The sequence below is a fragment of the Panthera leo genome, chromosome D4 (assembly GCF_018350215.1).
Source record: "Panthera leo isolate Ple1 chromosome D4, P.leo_Ple1_pat1.1, whole genome shotgun sequence".
Lineage (NCBI taxonomy): Eukaryota > Metazoa > Chordata > Mammalia > Carnivora > Felidae > Panthera > Panthera leo.
The window spans coordinates 71,042,265-71,061,805 of record NC_056691.1 but is presented as its reverse complement, the minus strand read 5'-3'; the positions used below and the strand labels follow the sequence as shown (position 1 = coordinate 71,061,805).

General features: G+C 39.0%; 1 protein-coding gene and 1 long non-coding RNA gene across 2 annotated transcripts in view; one reads left to right on the top strand and one right to left on the bottom strand.

The window, feature by feature from the left end:
* Positions 1 to 19,541, top strand: part of LOC122205377 — a 150,285-nt gene that overhangs the window by 50,659 nt on the left and 80,085 nt on the right. The window contains exon 2 of the long non-coding RNA XR_006196023.1: positions 4,895 to 4,975. This is a non-coding gene — a long non-coding RNA (uncharacterized LOC122205377). The remainder of the gene's footprint in view (positions 1 to 4,894; positions 4,976 to 19,541) is intronic.
* MUSK (muscle associated receptor tyrosine kinase) overlaps positions 1 to 19,541 on the bottom strand; it is a 91,244-nt gene that overhangs the window by 55,432 nt on the left and 16,271 nt on the right. The window contains exons 4-5 of the mRNA XM_042913734.1: positions 15,279 to 15,406; positions 13,874 to 14,015 (exon numbers count right to left, since the gene is read on the bottom strand). Coding sequence (XP_042769668.1) covers positions 13,874 to 14,015; positions 15,279 to 15,406 — 270 coding nt within the window. The remainder of the gene's footprint in view (positions 1 to 13,873; positions 14,016 to 15,278; positions 15,407 to 19,541) is intronic.

Genomic DNA, 19,541 nt, shown 5'->3' with positions numbered 1-19,541 from the left:
TCTGAATAGAGTCTTCTTTTGGTTTCCAATCATTCAAAGAACATGTGACAATAATAACAATAAACCTAAGTAAATACCTGTTTTCCTTTTCTGACTTCTTGGTAGCTAAAGCAAAGAAACTCGACCCTGGTGTGCTGCCGCTGTTTACATTTCTGTCTCCTTTGAAGCACAGCATGCATGAGGGTTATCCACTGTGGCTCCGTCTCCGGAGGAATCCGAAGGCACGCTCCTTTAGAAAACATACACAGCGCCCTCACAAACAGCCTTCCTTTGCATCTTCAAAGTAAGGCTGGCCTGGCTCTGTGACATCATGATTCTCTAAAGTGGCTTGGGCTGGGAACATTTCTGTGGCCTTTGAGATAATAACATTTTCCAAGCTTGTAAATATGGATGGTGAATAATGAGTCTGAGCAACGAGTGTTTATCAAAGTCAATCAGATAAGAGCCACACGAAATTAACTTGTTTTTGCTTCAGTCCTAGATGCAGATAGGGCAACTATTAAGGACACTTTTGTTAAAACGGTTCTGAAAATATATTAGAAGTTTAGCCATAAGCCAATGAAAAATTGGACGTCTGTCGTGATTCATGTTTTTCATTCTTTGAGAAAGTGTGTATTCTGGTTTTAATGGGAGGAGATGCTAAGCTACTTAATTACCAGGACAGAAGCCTTTCTTGGTATACCCTTTTAAAAGGTTTTAATTCTAGGGGTGCCTGGGTGGCTCAGTTGGTTAGGCGTCTGACTTCGGCTCAGGTCATGATCTCATGGTTCATGGGTTCAAGCCTGGTGTTGGGCTCTGTGCTGACAGCTCTGAACTCAGAGCCTGGAGCCTGCCTTGGGGTTCTGTGTCTTCCTCTCTCTCTCTCTCTGCCCCTCCCCCACTTGCATTTTCTCTCTCTCTCTCTCAAAAATAAATAAAAACAATAAAAACATTTTAACGCTTTTAATTCTGAAATGATTTTAGATTTACAGAAGAGTTGCAAAGATAATATAGAGGGTTTCCAGGAACCTTTCACCCAACTTCCCCTAATGTTAACATCTAATGTAACCATGATACATTTATCAAAATCTTAGAGTACTTTTAAATAACATTTTGGACCTAATCTCATGAAAAGGAAGATACTTGAGCTCTGACAGCAATAAAAGAAGGTAAAGTATATTAAGAACAAGAATTTTTTAATTTTGAAATTATTATTTTAGCTCACCAGAAATTTTAGCTGAGAAAAGAAACAGAAGGCATAACCTTAAGCGTAAGTGACACCGTATTATCCTCGTTGTCTAAAGTGGCTTGGGGACGTTTCTGTGGCCTTGGGGTTGGAGTTCCAGATGCCCAAATAGGACCACAGACCTCCAAACTGTAGGTCCCCAGGCTAGCAAGATAACCTTTGAAAACCATGTCTAAGAAAAGATACCAGGGGTTATAATCTCAGTGTTAGTCTGTGAATCAAATTGTAGCCAGTTCTTGTTCTTATGGCATCCCAATAGATACTCTCTCATACTCCCTAGTCTGGCTTTTACTTCCTGACTCAGTGGCAGCCTGTTCTCTCATGAAAAGCCTGCATCCCACGTACCCCCTCACTGTGATATATGATGTGTACCGTGAGCTGCTGTTCACTGATCAAAGCCTTGTTGGACCTCCCCTCTCTGAGGTTCCCTGACCTCCGACCATCTCCCTGTCCTGTGTATGCATCCTGCACAAACTTCTATCGTTGCAAATAATTAAACTTTCATTATTGTAATTACTTGCTTGTCCGCGCATTTTCCTCACCGAATTTGAAAACTTTTCAAGAAATAAGCATGTCTTTATCTCCATTTCCTTAGGAATAGCCTCATTCCATGAAATATAATAGGCACTCAACAAATGAATACATATGAAGCTCATTTTAAGTCTTACCCTCCTAATTATGGATAAGCTAACTTCTTCCTTAAATTTTCACGCTTCGTCTGGAATAAGGACATTCCAAGTAGAAATCCTCAAGTTAATGTTTCTCAGTGTGTGGGTTGTAGACTACCCTGGTGAGGATCATTTGGGAAATGGTTAAAAGACCATAACACAGACTTATCAGATCTGAATCTCTGGGGAATGCACCCTAGAGCTATTCTTTTTAATAAGATTTTCAGATGCTTTTGATGTGCACTGAAGTTTGAGAACCCCTACCTTGGAGGAGGAGTTTCATTAATCCATCAACGAGGGTTTTTTCCATCCCTTTCCAACCGTAGAGGTTTTGAAGTGAATATGATCAATCATATGACAGTGAATTAAATGAAATAACACCCCATTACTATCAGGGAAGAGGAGACTTCTGGTTGGTTTAGTGTAATGGATACTATGACTTAGCTCCAAGTTGGATTCTGAGATACATGCCAGATAGGACAAAACAACAAAGTAAAAATAAAGTACAGCATTCTCACTACAAGAAGGGAAACAAAAGGCCAGTTTCTCAGGAGAGACCATTTTCCCCCCGCCGTGTGCTAAATTTTTAAAGCAATTTCTCACTTAGGATTTACCTTGAAGCAGTGAGTGATGGAATGATCGATATTTTCAACAAGATTTTTTGGCAAACAGCTATTTCTGTAGTGAGTAAAATAGGCAGTAGCTCAAGATGCACGCTAAGGTTGCTTTGACTTTCCTGTTGTGTAGACTATGTTTTTTGTACAGGTTGACTGTAACCAGCCCCTTTCCAGTTTGCCAGTAAGGGCGTGTCTTGACACAGCTTCTTAGAGAAGCTTTCTCCTATCACTTGTCACAGTGGGGCCAAACCAAAGTTATAATCTCTAACAAGTACCAAGCATGCAGGTATAAAGCATTGCTGATTGAGGGTAGATTTATGTTCTTTGGAAACAAGAGGAGCAGTTGGTAATGTTGACATTCTATTTGTGAAATAGGAGAAGGCTAACCAGTAATATTCTCTGGGTAGAATGTAAACCATGTAAACAACAGGCAACAATACCAACAACAGCCAATATTTATCAAAGAGTTACCATGCAGACACGGTATATATGCTCTCTTAGTCTACTTGTAAGAACTCTACACTCCAACTAATGGCGCCCCCATTTCACAAATGAGGACATAGACTTGCAAAGGTTGAGGAAATTGTCACGTAACTAGCAAGAGGCAGAGTCAGGATTAGCACCCAGATCTGTCTGATGCTGAAGCATGTGGGTACTCCGGCATGCTGGTCTGTGAAACATAAACATAGAGAAAGGAAAAACTCAAGAATCAGGGCAGTGGAAGATATCCTGGCCTGGGAACCAAGACGTCCAGGCTCCTTGCTACCTTGGGAAAAAGTACTGATGATCTAGTCTCAAGTTTCCTGATCTGCAGAATGAGGGACTGGATTATGACTTCAGGTTTAAAATCTATGATTACTCTTCTGATGGAACCAAAATTAATAAAAATTGCTTCTATTTAAAGAAAGATGTAGGGTTTTGTTTTGTTTTGTTTTGCCATTGAATTTGATTGCTTCTACCTCAAAGATAAATATGCCACATAGAGTAAAAAGCTGTAACTATCTCCACAAGTGTTTTTAAATCAGTGCTTCCATTGTGCAAAAGTTACATTAGTCCTAGAACTAACACTGAAAACTAGGATCTGAGTGACTGCTCTGTGTGATCTAAATACAACATATAAGGTACAGAGTATTACTGACCTCATTTTACAGGTGGGGAAACTGAGGCACAAAGAGACTAAGTAACCTTCCTGATATTACACAGGCGGTGAGTGGTAGAGCCAGGATCTGAACCAGGATCTGAACTCCGGAGTTTACTACAGACTCTGGAGCCCATGCAGCTTTCTTGAGAATCTAGAGCCCATATTATCAGCCAGAACATTGAAGTTCACTCTAAAAATCATGCTTGACTAGTTTATCATTCCTGGAGATGAATATACTAATTACAATTTGAAAGTCATATATTTGATTTCTGAAGGAAATAACTGAAGGTAACATTATTTGAATTCCGTATTGCCGTGGAAGTTCTAATAGCTTTCCATTATATCTTTTCATGATTTGAAACTGTTACATTTTGAAATTAAGGCCAGTGAAGGCATGGCCTTCTCCGTCTCGCACAGTGTGAGATGAGTCTGTGTTGGATGAATTAATGCATTAAAGGGAAAGAACTTTTCCTTTTTTGTGTATGTATGCTTGAACTTGTGTCTCTCGTTTTAATACCTAAAAAGTGAAAATCAAAGCTTACTCTAATTAGAGTATGCATAATTAGAGTATGCACAGTAACTTTTCATTTCAAATAATATGATATCCACATTATATTAAACAATTTGATCAACTTAAACAATTTAAGACAAATCTTTGAGTCACATTTTTTTTCCTTCACGCCTGCAGTTAAAAAGGGCCACCTTGTTCTTTAACTTGACATATTATCTGTTCAGTGCTATGATCATTATAGAACCTCTTCTTTCCTTAGAGAATTTCACTGGCAACTCTTCAACTAAAGGGCCACTTTACCAGTGTTTCTTGAGAGCACCCAAGAGCTTTTGAGATGGGAATACAACATAATAGTCCCTCAAGTGGAAATCAGTGGGTAGAACTGTTCTTTTAGAGCATGCACCTTACTAATCATGCAGATTTAATTTTCCCCACGGTAACCCGCAGGGATAGCAAAGATTTATGCCTTTTTCTTTGGTTCAGTGTTTAGACACACAATGTACTCATGACAGCAATCAAACCTGTTAGTGGCATCAAGCAAATAGAACTGATGCCGGGAACAGGGCCACCGCAAATTTTATCAAAACTGCAATCACTGAGAACACAGCACACACATTGGGATTTAAATACCTCTCTCTGTGGCATTTGTCATATTAAGAGCTGCAGCATAAACAAAGGAAAAAGCAAATCAAATGGTGTGTAAACATTACATGATGGCTTCCACTTTTCCAGATGCAGTAAGGAAATCTGATGTCTAGGAAAGAAGGCAGACAGAAGTCTAACATTTTGGAAAATCGTGCTGATCTCTTACAGGTACGTCTATTGATATTTACCTCTGTGACGTCACATGTGTGTGTGTGTGTGTGCACGTATATGTGTGTAGGTGTGTATATGCATATATACAGATGTATGTGCGTATATGCATATATACAGATGTGTGTGTATGTATATATGTATATATATATATATATACACATATATATATAATGTGTGTATATAATAATTTGTTTTTATCTTTTGGGATTCTACTGTTGTCTGATATACTGCATATGTCTGCAAATAATCTTCCAAAAAAAAAAAAAGCCTTTGAAAGACCAAATCAGCCCTAACGATAAAGCCTTAGACTACAGGGAAGCAGACTGACAGCCCTCAAGGGCCCTGACAAGTGATGGAGATTCATTCACCGAGGCCACTTACATTTGCCAGTTGGCTCACCCTCCCTCTTCACTCCCTAAAATGCCTCTCTCAAGTGCTGAGACAAGGTTCTGCTTTCTGAGGCTCCATGCACATGAGGTCTTGTTAAACATTTGGGAAGCCTGCACTAACCCTCTCCCTCAGAGGGTTCTGTTCTTGGTCTTGGTCTGTTTCTCGAGCTCTCATTTGCAATTTTGGTCTGGTGCTAAGCCCCCTTTTCCCACTGGCGATTGTGGACGGATAACCCTCCCTTGCTTCCAGCTCCTCTTCTGCCCAGTATTTTCCTTCATGGCTTAAACCTCCAGGGGTAAACAAGGTAATAGTAGAAAATGCAACTGACAGGGAATCCAATACATCCCAACATACATCTATTTTAAATCGAGCCGCAAACATTCTACACTCAACCAGTTTCCATATGCAAAGCAGAACTTGTCTGAACGTGAAATTCACGGAATGTAATAAAATCCACACTCAGCTCCAAATAAGTAAATCATTTCAAAATAGTTAAGTCAAAGAATGTAAGGGAAATACAAGAAAATGAGATATTTGTACATTTTTAAGTGGATCTCCTCCAGTGATTAGAAACTTCGTAACAGCGACCTCTCTGCTCTAGCTAAAAAACAACCAGAATTACATTATCATATTAAAAGTGTTTAATTTCTGCGGTATAGTGTTTATTAAACACGGTTTTTTGAAGGGAGAGTATCCTTCTGGTTGAAAACAGGAAAGTAAAAATCAGCGTCTTCCACTTCAGAGGTCATCTGAAGCCTCCATGATGCAGCCTTTCCTTGAAAATCCCAGCCCTACCATCCAAATCATCCTATTCATTGCCACATCCCTATGCCACTGTGTGTCTGTCTTCCTGGCCTTTAGGGTACTCGGGAGAAAACTGTTTCAGTGAAGATACAGGAGAGAAACAGTATGGATCATTCTTTGGATACATACATACCTAAAGTAGAACATGGAACAGGTTAGACTGCCTCTTGACTTAGAAAATAATTCCTTCGGCTTAGAAAATAATTCCTTCTATAGGGCACTGAGAAGCATTTTGTCTCTGTCTCCAGCCCAACAAAACTAATATGCAGCAAATATAATTGTGGTTGGTGGGGAGACTACATGGAACCCTGCCACTGAAAATGATGCTTTCACCTCTGTGAGGAGCTGATTGAAAGAAATGATCTCAAGCGGAAAGAATATTACTAGTTAACCATGAGGAAATCTTTATGAGCCAAGACAATTGACTTATTTCTGTTTTATCATTAAATATTCTCATATTTGGAGACAGCTAAGGAAAGATCTCAGCTTCACGGCAGAAACCGCACACCAAATGTGATTGCCTTTAAGACCAATAAGATAAGTCTCAATTTCAGAGATATTAAGATGCACAACAAAGAAAATAAATACTGGCCAACAATGATTGTAAGAAACCGATGTCTCCGAGATTCACCCCAGATACGGTAAATACTTAAAATGAACATCTTAGAATCTGTGAAATATGATGCGGAGATTTCTCTGGCCCTCATTACCTGTCCTAAAGGCCACTGTCACAGAGGTACATGAGACAGGGGTTAAGCCTTTCTAAGAAAGAGCCTCCACAGCTGTGAGATATACAACTCTTTGCTACATTTCAAGTGCCTACGGAATTTGGGAAACCACAGATACCTCCCACCAATCTTAAATCAGTATATCTGGATAGTTCTCACCTAGCGTAGTCCTTCACTTTTCCATGGGACCTTACCTTTGTTTATTTTAGGAGTCAGTTAACACCCAAACGTTTGTAGGAAATACTCATTGAGAAATCAGAACCCAAGTTGGATTTTATTGTTGGATCCACCAAGCACTAAGGGATCATAAATTCCGGGTCTGCTCATAGTAAGAAAGAAGAATCGGCGGGGTTGGGGGGAGGGAGAATCCACCAGCAGGTGCTATTCTCTCAACCCCTTCTCTTCCCCCTCCGTCCAGGTGGCTCCCTTACTTCCTCTTGCAGGTCTCAAACTTACTGTCTTTATGGATGGATTCCTTCCCCAAGGAAATGGCATGCTTCGTGTTCTGTTCATCAGGACCTCACCCTCAATCCCAGACACTCAGCCAATAGCCAAGTGTTGTGAATATCTAATCAACATAGGAATCAGAAACAAAGTTTGAATCTAGAACTTTTGTTCTAGAACAGAATGGAGCAAGAGAACTGCGAAAGTAGTATATAAAATCATGCGCAGAAAGGTTGATGCCATTTTTATCAAAATAGGATGATGTTTTGAGGAAATAATCTCTTCAAAAGCATAAGTACATGTATGGATTCTTCCTAATTATGAAGGTCTCTTTGTAAAAATCCAAAAAGTATAGCACTGTATAAAGTATATGATAGATGTTAACCTCCTATGTAATTCTACATGCAGAGATGATGGCTATTAACAGCTTGGTTATCCACTCTAATATAGAATATATAAAACATACTGTTCTGTAACTTTTTCACTTATGAACACATTAGTATTTCTAATGAGTTAGTACTTCTAAGGACAACAGTACCTTGCACATAATAAGCGCTGTATAGGTACTTAATAAATAATAAAAAACAGCAAATAATTATATAGTATTTGCTGTGTGCCTGTATTAATTCATGTAATCGTTGCAGCAACCTAAGAGGTAGGTGCTAGGCTTTTTACCCCTCTTTTAGAGGCGAGAAAACTGAAGGTCAGAGATGGAATACAGACCCAAGTTACATGCATGGTGGTAATTGTAGAAGTTAATGCGTATAGATCGATCTCATTCTTCTTAATGGCTGCATGGGACTTTATCACATATTTTATCAGCCTCCTATTGATGCAAATTTAAATTCCTTAAATATTTTTGCTATTATAAAAAACTTTGTGGTAATCTTGAACATACACTTGTGCAAATAATTGCTTTAGATAAATTATCAGAAGTTAAATTATTGAGACGAATGTATACATATTTTAAAGTCTGATTTTTATTAGAAGCAAACAAAAAGATCTCCACTAGATGATACCAAATAATGGTTTCCTCACACCCTCTTTATTGCTTTCATCCTAATTGTCTTTTATAAGTAATCTGGTTTTTTGCTTCAATAGTTTAAGATCACCTCTTTTTGTTTGATGTTTATTATGATGCATCTGGGGGTGAAACTATTTATATACGTGTTCTTTGTTTTTACTGATTGGGACTCCATGTGCTTCTTGTACTTGAAGATTTAGGTCTTTCATTCATTTTGGCAATTTCTCGGTCATTATGCTTTTGGGTATAGCCCCTCTTATATGTTCTCTTTTCTCTCTTTCTGTAATGCATATCCCTAATTATTTCTTTAGTTCTGTTTTATCTTTTCCATTTCTCTGCACTGAATTCCAAGTTCTGAAGAGATGACTTCTAATGTGTACATTATCTCCTTTCTCTAGCATACTGTTACTCATCCACTGAATGTCAGTTATAATCCTATTTTTTCATTTGTTAAAATGTTTAATTCTGCTTTTTTTCTTCTAATGTCTTTTTCATTCTTTTTTCTCCTTTTGTGTCTTAATTCGTTTAAACATATTTAATTTTGAGTCTCTATTGTATTGTGTTAGCTAAATTTCCTGGGGTTTTGATCCCTTTGTATATTACATCTGCTGACTATCACTTAAGGCAGTTTGTTTTCAGTGGGTGCTAGAATTTTGCCTTGTGAACTCCTCCTCAGTATGGCTTTATTATGAAAATCCTATGTAACCTGGGTCAGGTATCTTTTTAAGCTTTTTGGTTATTAACTTTTTTTGGCCTGGAATCAATTTTTATGTTAATTTCTCTAGCTGGGGAACCCCAGTCTCTGCTGGCAGTATGAATTCAATATCAGACCTACGTGAGATATAGTCCTGAGCACTGAATACAGATTGATTCATTTAAAAATGTGGTGGTTTGGGGGCCCTGGGTGGCTCAGTTGGTTGAGTGGCCGACTTTGGCTCAGGTCATGATCTCACGGTCCGTGAGTTCGAGCCCTGCGTCGGGCTCTGTGTTGGCAGCTCAGAGCCTGGAGCCTGCTTTGGATTCTGTGTCTCCCTCTCTCTCTGCTCCTCCCCTGCTTGTGCTCTGTCTCTCTCTCTCTGTCTCAAAAATAAATAAATGTTTTTTAAAAAATGTGGTGGTTTTCTCCCTCACACCTGCAGTGCAGAGACAGACAAGCCTCTTCATTGCCTTTCTGTCATCAAATAGAATTTTTCTGATCCATCTTTTTTACTTGTGTGATTCTAACCTTTATAGAAGGTTCCCAGTGCTAACCTCCACTTTCCAGGGGCCCAAGACCTTGTCTCCTGTTCCTTTAAGAGTCTTAAAATCAATATTCTAAGTTATAGATATGGGCACCTGTGTCATTACCTCCAGGACGATGCAGAACCAGCTCATGAGCTTAATGCTGTGTTTTTTCTATTCCTATTCATTCCTGGCCTTTGGACATTTAATTTTATTCTTGTGGATTGTATGACTAACCCAGCATTTCTGGGTGTTCATAGTAGGAAGACGTTTATGTTATCTTGTCTGTCATATTGCTGACGCTGTAAGTGTCTAATGCTAGATTTGTATTTTTGGTACATAAAGATAATTCGTTGCTGTAACCATTCTCTTGCAATAATTCCCAAAGCCTTTGCCCTATTGTCCTCCCTGGCAAACTCCACAATGGTGTCTTGCCTTTGGATGTGCCATTCTCCTTTTTCTGAACTTCTGCTTTCTCTGCCCCTCCACATTCACGGTCCCATTCTTTGCTAAAACTTTCATGTTACCTAGGAGTCCTAGTTCCCCTTGTGAGTCATCTCTCTCATACCCCACAGCTATTTTAAAATCTTTCCACTCTCCTCAGCCCTCCACCCCCCTTTACAGAAGTATTCTCAGAGGATAAACTTACTTTCTACTTCCTACAGGAAATAGAAACCAACAGAGCTTTCTCATATTCCATCCACCAAACTCATTAACTCGTTTATACTGGAATACACCCCTTTCTCCTTCCTATTACAAGGAAGGAAGTTCCTTCTTCCTAAGTGTGGTGATCATATAATTTATTATTGAAGCCTGGATACTTTTGAAAGTAAAAGGAGGACTCTATTAATAATTATGCCAGGACAACAGGTGTGAACCAGAACTGTCCTGGGCAAACTGGGACAAGTGATCACCCTCTGTCTATGGTTTATCACTCTACTTGTCCCCTGAATGTGCTGTTTTTGCCTTCTCAAGCACCACATTCCCTTGAATATTCCACCTCTCTCCTTTATGTTCAAGTGTCCTTTTCTCGGAGGCTCTTCTCATTCCTATTTTAACATTTTCAGTATTTTTTAATATTTTAGTCTTTTTAAAAAAGAAAGCTTGTGGGGTGCCTGGGTGGCTCAGTTGGTTAAGTGCCAACTTTGGCTCAGGTCATGATCTCGCGGTTCGTGAGTTCGAGCCCCGCATCGAGCTCTGTGCTCACAGCTCAGAGGCTAGAGCTCACTTCAGATTCTGTGTCTCCCTCTCTCTCTGCTCCTTCCCCACTTGTGCTCTGTCTCTCTCTCTGTCTCTCAAAAATAAATAAACATTAAAAAAATGTTTTAAAGAGAAATCTTGCCAAGCAACATTACCTGTAAACCATATATACCTCTATTCCTGCTCACCTTTTTGCCTTTTCTCTGCCAAGTTCATTGAAAAATTTGTTGACCCCCACTGTCTCTTTTTTTCAGTTCCCATTCTCCATCATTTATAGAATTTTGGCTTTTTCTCTCACCCTTGTTCTGACTCTGCTCTTGGCAACGTCACATGTGGTTATCTGTTCTCTGATAAAACAGATGGTATTCAGCATTAATCAATCTCTTAGACACGTCTGTGAGTTAGTTGTCCTCTCTTTTCCTCGGTTTCGTAGAATGGCACAATGATAGGACCTTCCTCACCGACTGTTAGTGAGGATTAAATAAAGCGATCCACGTGAGCATCTAGCATTTTAAAACGTTAGCCTTCCCGCGGCTCACCTTTTGGAAAGACGTCCATGTTCGGCTGTGCGTGAGTGAGATGGTTTCATTAGTAAATTTGTATGTCACTGTTTGAACCTTTTAAGACAGGACAGAAATGTGGAATTTCTTCATGTTGCCATCCCAGACATCCAGCAGACTGAGAATGGCAATCTGGAAAGGGAGCTTTACTTTTGGGTTGAAGGGTGTTTGATGTTTGTTATGGCAGCTAAGATTGAGTGAGCATGCTCCACCAAGCCCATGATTGGTATGCTCCTCATTAGAAGCTGGCAGCATTGAGTGCCATCGTGCAGTTCTCATTTTAATTTGGTCGAGCGAATTTTCAGAGGTACTGACACAGTACATAACGAATGTTCATCTGCCTCACCGGCTATGGCCCGGCTTTATCTTCAGTTCTGTTGCCTAGTTAGTAGGCATTTCCAGACACTTTTGGGGTTGGGCCAGTTGCGTTTCAGTTGGTTTTTCACCCGTTCTGAATTGTAGGTTAAATTGGCCTTTCCTTTAAATAGATCACGTCTGCATTATATCTTGTGGAAATGCCCGAACTGTTTCTCGAAGTGGAAACCAACCTTTCGAGCTTCAAGAGAAGCTACACAGATTTGTTACAATTTTTATGTTCTAGTCGTAATAATTATAATTGATGCCATTTATTGAATGCTTATTATGTACCAGCAACCGTGCTAAGCATGCCACGAATTTTCACATATATTAGCTGCTTTAATAGGGACTCAAATGGAATAAAAATAGATATGTGCTAAAACGATCATCTTACTGTTAGAGTGACCTTAAATGATATTATGAGCTCTCAATACTAGCAAGTTTAATAGAAACCTCTCTGTCTATTAACTGTTAAGGCGATGAGCATGACCACTTAAATGTTAAGAAGAAAGAAGATAGTATTTAGTTTTACTGATAGGTGTGATGCAAAATTAAGTGACAAGGCAAGGCCAAACTATGTAACGGACTCCAACTGATTGTGATTGTGTTAATTTTCCCTAGGTCACTGCTAAAGCAAACAATTTCAATATCTATGAAGACAGGGACCCAAACTATCAGAATTCTATGTTATAATACAAAGGGCTTATATTTAATGTCTTAAAGAGGAAAATCTTTATGATATTCTATACAAATGGATAACATTCATTCTGTGTCATTCCACATACAGTTCAAGGAAATACTGAATCCAGGCAGATAGTCAATGTGTCTGAATGTAGGTGTGTTTATTTTTCACTGAATAAGTCACATCAACTGGTTATAGCATACTGAGCTTTAAATACCATTGCTAATGCAGAAGACACTAAATTATAGCAACTATGCCGAGAATACATCTTTATGTCTGACAGTCATTATTCCTATCGTCCTCATTCTTTTCTATGAGAAGTTAATAGAAATTCTATGAGCAATTGATGCAATGACATAATAGACATGTCACCTCAACTGGAAGCAAATGTGGGAAATAAGATTATTAATGCTGTGAGAGAATGGCCTAGCTAGGAAATAAAAATAGTCTAAAAGCTAATAGAAAAGTGCATGATGGAGAAGGAAGAGACGTGAGCTTAAATGAGTAGGAAGAAATCAAAGTAAGCCATGGGGAGCTCTCAGAGTCTCTCCCCATTGAGCTATAATTTGGGCTAGTGTGTGACAGTCCAAACACTTTATCAATCACATTAGAGAAAAGCAGAAAAATAGGCGATGATTCTTACAGTCAACATCTACTGAGTGTTTACAAAAGGCCAGGCACTGTGCTAGATACCGTCAACACCTTATCTCACTGACAACTCCTAACAACCCCACTTTACAGATGAGAAAAGTAGGAGGGGTTCTATAGCATAGACCAGGAGGAGCTGGGGAGAGTTTTATATTTGTTTTGTTTACCCAGCACAGGCATGCTGGTAGTTTCTATTTGTAAGCAAAATGTGATGCAGTTTTAGTGGGTAGAGCGCCGAGCCCTATCTGCATTATGATTTCTCAGTGAAGACCTTGCCAACCAGTTGCTGAATTGGTTGACTTTAAAAGAACATTTTAAAACATTGAAACTAGTTTGGCAAGGGAACTTCATAGGGCTAGGAACATTTTTAGTCAGACATTTGGAGTCAGTATTGTATTCTTTTTCAACCCTTTGCGATAGAATACAATCTGAAGTTACTTATTTTCTTTTGATGTTTTAAAAAGTCATGTCTCTGTGCTGAAAGAGATAAAAGGAGGCTTTTCAAATTCATAAGCAAGGGAGAATTGTCCAAGCCAGACCGAAGTTCTGAACTGGTGTTCTACTGTTTTAGTATCTTAGTGAATTTAGTCTGGTTTTGTTAAAAATTACCAGTGACTGTGGGCAGTAGATGGGATATGACCTATTATACTGGTGAACACTTCGTTCTCTTTTCAGTTTTTCTTTCCATAGTTTTGAACTTATGGTGTCGTATGAGGAACAGTGGACGGGACTGGTCTACCCACATCTCTGCCTTTGCAAGCTAGCAGTCCAGCCGTCAGAGTAGAATGGGCGGGTCCCTCGAACAGCACCAGAATGGGAAGGAATGCAACTCCTTACCCTCAACTTCCAGCTTCACCAATTTGGAATATGCCGTCCCGAGGCTGTTTTTTGCCACACACCGATAATGTCCTGCATCTTCCTTTTGCACATTATGAATCCTTAAACTCCCAGATTCAAGAACTGCAATGCGGGAATTCTCCTGCCAGGGATAGGGACATGAATTTTAAAACATCCATGGCTTTATCAAGGATACATGTGCCTTATTTCATCAGGTCATTATCATCGCTGCTAGCATCAAAAGCATCATTTGAACATTTGGCATTTATTTTGTATAACATACTGTATTAAATGACACAGTATAAGATTACCTAAACGAAGCTTAACAATGGTTCTATAATATATAGTTTATTTTCACTGTCTTTCATCATATGAGGACAGTAGGCTTACTTGATTTCCTAAAAGTTACACCCAAGTCTCTTTGATTCAAAACACTCTATGTGGTATCTTTAGGAAAATATACGTTTTTTGAAAATTGGGAAATTCTACAAATAATTAAAAAAAAGATGGTCTTGGAAGTTAAAATACCACATTTACCTTTGGAGACTCTAAATTCAGTCTCATACAAAAATTCCCACTTTTTTATTGTAGGAAACCCACTGATATTTATAAGAAAAGGAAAGTCAGAAAATTACCTAGGCTACCTTAAACAGTTTCACGTTATTTGTCTTATGTCAAGTGAAACCAAGCTAACTGATTTTATACTTCATTCCTGTTGACGGACGCATGTCAACACCTGTGTATTCTGTGTGGAATATTCTGAGCAGAGTAGGATGAAAAACCTCACTGCGTTCACAGTTAGTAGGTGACAGTAATGACACAGTGTCATGATTTCCCAGTAAACGTAGGTATGAGATTCCAAAGCAGTGCAAAACAAACATGTAAGCACTAGGTTTTTAATCTGACTGCTCTGTGACCGAGGAATTTGTCAGGGTGTTAGTTCACTGGTCTTGAGTGTTGCTGTTCTAACTCCACTCCGGAGGTTCTCCCGTCCATGCTTCCAAACCTCCTTTCTCTCTCTCCTCCCAGAAGCTGTTTGTCGGGTCTAAAACCTGGATTTTAGTTTCATCTTTTTTGTCACCTGTGTCTCAAAGATTCAATGTTAAAACCCACGTGAGCGAACCACCCCACCAGCCAACAAAACCCACTCCCGTTGCTTTTGCTTGGCCTCCTTTTTCATCCCTCAAAAGAACTGTTGGTTCCCGTCTCTTTTTTTCCCCTAGCCACCCCCAGTTGGAATGCCTTATAGTTTGTGTGTATGGGAACAGGGATATTTACGTGTGGTTAAAATGTTATAAAAGGGGAAATTTTATTCTAGAAATTTGGACTCACGTAACTGAGTTTGCAAAAAATTGCCCTACTTGAAAATATGTTGTATAGACACGTTTTTGTAATAAGGACTTACCCTGAGAGCACTGTCCCCCTTAATCCATGACACTGATGGTTTGGGATTGCCCATTGTAGTACATGGTAGAACTGCTTTTAGTCCTTCTATGATTTTTACATTTATGGGAGGACGAGTTATTTTCGGTTCTAAAGGGAAATAAAAATTCAAAATTAAAAATGCAATATGGCTGCATTAAGCTTTCTCTTTTCTATTTAGTTTTAAATATCCACTCTAAGAATAATTGATGACATTATAGAATTTATCAAATGCTGAGGGGTTTTTAGCGGGTATCTACAGAAATCATTTTTCAAAGTTTAGGTTATGTCTGTTTTATTAATATCTTATTTGCAAAACACAAACTCATGAAACATATTAGGAGTTTGAGGTCATAGTATTCTTCACTTTAAAAGATAGTTAATAAAAAGTTGACTAAGTATACTGTCACCATAACAATTCGACGTTATTTAATTCATACCAACAGACATGGAAACATTTGAAGAGACATTTTTGATCTATTTTTCGTGTCATTCTCAGTTATGACCTACTTTCCCTTTAGTTTCATCTTACTTTGACCTTTAAATTTCGTGATGAAAAATTAGGTACATTTATCCTCTAGAAAGTAAAGCAGATGTTATTTATATCAGTAATTGGAGAAATTCTGTCATAGAATTTAGGGTAACTGTAGTCTGCAAGACAAACTTTTGTAACTTACTGTGCTGTGAAAGACTCTTAAATTAATTCTTTCAGAAGAAATAGATTATGCCAGCCTCTGTTTATTCTCCAGTAGTAAGATTTCAGAAGTGATTAAATCTAACATGTAGAAGGAATTTACAAAATCAGGATGTCTGTTCTTTTACTACTTGAAGGATTCATATAGAATGAAAACTACATTTATTTCCTTACTAGTCTCGTGTTACAGTTATAAAACAGAGGACTGTCTTTGCAGGAGGGACTACTGAGAAATGGATGCATTCTATTTCTTTTAGGTCATGTGCTGTAATCAGTGTGCTACTTTGACAGAAGAGCATGGAATAAGGACTTTTTTCCTTCTACTTTAATTGTGCGTGTGGGGGTTGATGGGAGTTGGAAGTGATATTTGCAAAGACTTCATGGTCTGATGTCTAATTTAGTGCCATTTAGAATTGGTATGATCTTGCATTGTGACAAACAAAATACAAGACAGGCTTTAAGCATGTTATAGGAAAATATCAACGTTGTCACTTTGCCTGCTATTTAAAGCACACAGCTCTCCTAATCAACAACAGTGAACCCCTACATTTAGATGATGGTGAGGCACCTCAATTGTGAGTGGGGTTGTCACACAGCTGCTGGCAAAAGCTTAGCTTAAAAGTCGATATTCCTATGACATAGTCAAAGAGAGTGTTTTCCATTCCTTCCACTGGTTTCCTTGAAGATCCCTATGGCAGATGTCTTAAGCAGATAACCTTTGTTTAAAGCAGTTAACTCCTATCTTCTCAGTGAAATAGATATCTCGGTCATCTGTTGGGTGAGAAGTGAGAAGAACCCTTTTGGGAAGTTGAACATAAAGTGCACTGGGAATGAGGTGAGCATTGATGTTGAGTCATGGATTCCCCGCTGTCAGGGAACACTCTTCAGGTGAAACCGTGAGCACTGACTAATATGAGCTGGTCATCTGGCTAAAGCGGGATGTTGGACCTTCATGCTGTGCCAGCATGGAACCATTTTCTGATGGGTGACAAGGAATTTGGGAGAGGGAGCTCCTGGGAGTGATCCTTGGATAGCTGGAGTAGTGATGGGACTGGGGGGTCTTAGGCATCTCAGGAAGAAGCTCTGTACCAAGTGGTGTGGGAGCATTCTAAAATGGTAGCACCTGGGATGGCCACACCACCGTATACCCACATGACTGGGTGAGCTTTCCTAAAGAAGAAAAAAAGAGGAGATTTGGGATAGAACCGAAGTAAAGAACATTTAGTGCCAGAGAGAATATGAGAAACTCTCAAAGAAAAGGTAGCAATGAAATACTTAAATGTGCTCTGTCTTTAGAATCAAGCCTTCATTATGTTGCAAAGGAGAACTTTCCAGTTTCCTCACCTGATCTCCTCAAGTAAGGAATGCCTTCTTATGGGCACATCCCTACCCACTTACAGAAGAACCCCCAGACCAGCTTCCCCACAATGTCCCACTAGCCCTACTACATTCCTATTCTGATGAATCTAGGATTTCATTTATAAGTCTGACCAAACATAAAAGATTAATAGAGGTTTGAGAAAAAAAAAAAAAAACATGAACATAGAAGCAAAGAACTGAAAGAAAATAAAAACTTATGAAGAAAACAGAAATAAAGTAAGGAAAAGAAGACAGAATTTTTTGAGGGAGGGAGGGAGGGAGAGAGAGAGAGAGAGAGAGAGAGAGAGAGAGAGAGAGAGAGAAAAGCTGGGCTTACCCAATGGTAAGAAAGGGTTTGAGCTCACCTGATGCGGGGCTCATGATCACCTGATGTGGGGCTTGAACTCACGAACCGTGAGAACATGACTTGAACCCAAGTTAGATGCTTAACCAACTGAGCCACCCAGGCGCCCCAGGAAAAGAGGAATTTTTTTCTTTAAATGCATTAGTGTTATCCTTACAGAGAGGAACAAATATTGCATCATATAACACGTAGAGTTTGCTATGAGGAAAAAAAGGAGCAGAAAAATAATTCCTAGAGATTAAAAACATGGGTTTTTAAGATCAAAAGTACTCAGTGTAAGTGTAGAATAGTAGAATGGTCATATTGAAGACTGAGTTCATGATATAGAAGGAAAAGTTAAAATAAATCTCCAATAAGGTAGAATATCAAGATAGATATGTAGAAAGTATGAGGAGAAAAAAATGGGGTCACGAAAAATGGAAAAAAAAGAGATCTAATATGTACTAATTAAAAATTTAAGGGGCACCTGAGGGTGGCTCAGTGGGTTGAGCGTCCTGACTTCAGCTCAGGTCATGATCTCACAGCTTGTGAGTTCAAGCCCCGCGTCCGGCTCTGTGCTGACAGCTTGGAGCCTGGAGCCTGTTTCAGATTCTGTGTCTCCCTCTCTCTCTGCCCCTAACCCACTCACATTCTGTCTCTGTCTCTCTCAAAAATAAATAAACATTAAAAAAATAAAATAAATAAAAAATAAAAATTTAAGAATGAGATAAAGTAAAGAGGAAGAAAAATTAAAATATATACCTCATTTTGAAAAACAAAATCCTTATTTTTGGATTCAGAAGGCCTACCTAAAACTCAGTAGGAATAGTAAGAGAATACATTTAATATATTCCTATGAATGTGAAAATCTTATGAATTCTAGAAATAAAGAGAAAATAGTAATATTTTTAAGAAAGATAAACATTAGATTTACCTTTAGGAATAAGAAAAAGCTTTCTCAGCTGCAGCATAGCGTGTCATATGATAGTGAATAATTGTTTAATAAAAGCTGAGGGAAAAGCCTTTTGAAATTCTTGTCTGTACCTGGACAAGTTTTTATCCTGGAGCAAAGGGAGAGACTTTCAGCGATTCAAAGAATCAGAAAACGTATGCTCAGATTATATATGATCACATGCTCACACTTTGAAAAGAAGCAACGAACTCAACAAAAACAATGACAACACAGTAGAAAGAAGATATGAGAAATAGTGATGCTAATCAAGAATCACAGCAAAACTTGCAGTAAGGTTTCTGAGTGGAACCGGACCCTGCTGATTCGTATGTGCCAGTATGGCTGTTTTGTGATTTTTGCCCTCAGCAGCGTGATGTCAGAGAGAAGAAAATAAAAGTTACATTATTACAGGGTAGATGATTTGCAAGCAGCTAGTGCCTCCAGCACAGGAGGTCATGAGATCTGAGGGTGCTAAGAGTGCTTAAAGATACACCACCAGGTGCAAGAGAAGACTAAAAGAAGAGAGAACTGAGTAAGTCCCCACGGGGGTCGGTGGAAGGGAGAAGGGAGGAGAATGTGAACATGCGGTGATGGCTCTGCAGAGGGAGTAGGGGAGGGAGGGAGCCTGACTCTGGTTCTTAGCTGAGAAAGAGACAGATGGAGGCACATCATGAGTGTGGGAAAGTGTTTTCTTCTTGGGACAGCGCTGGGAATAGAAGTGTCCATGTTCTGAGTATGGTATACTGGAGCTTAAGATTTTAAATATGGACCATTTCCTGGGGGTGACAAGGTCATTGATGGGATAGGTTGATAAGAAGTTAAGGCAAATATCACTGGACTTGTGGAGGTCAGGAGCTGTAAGGACAAAGTGGCCAGAGGCTGTTTCATGGTTTGTTAA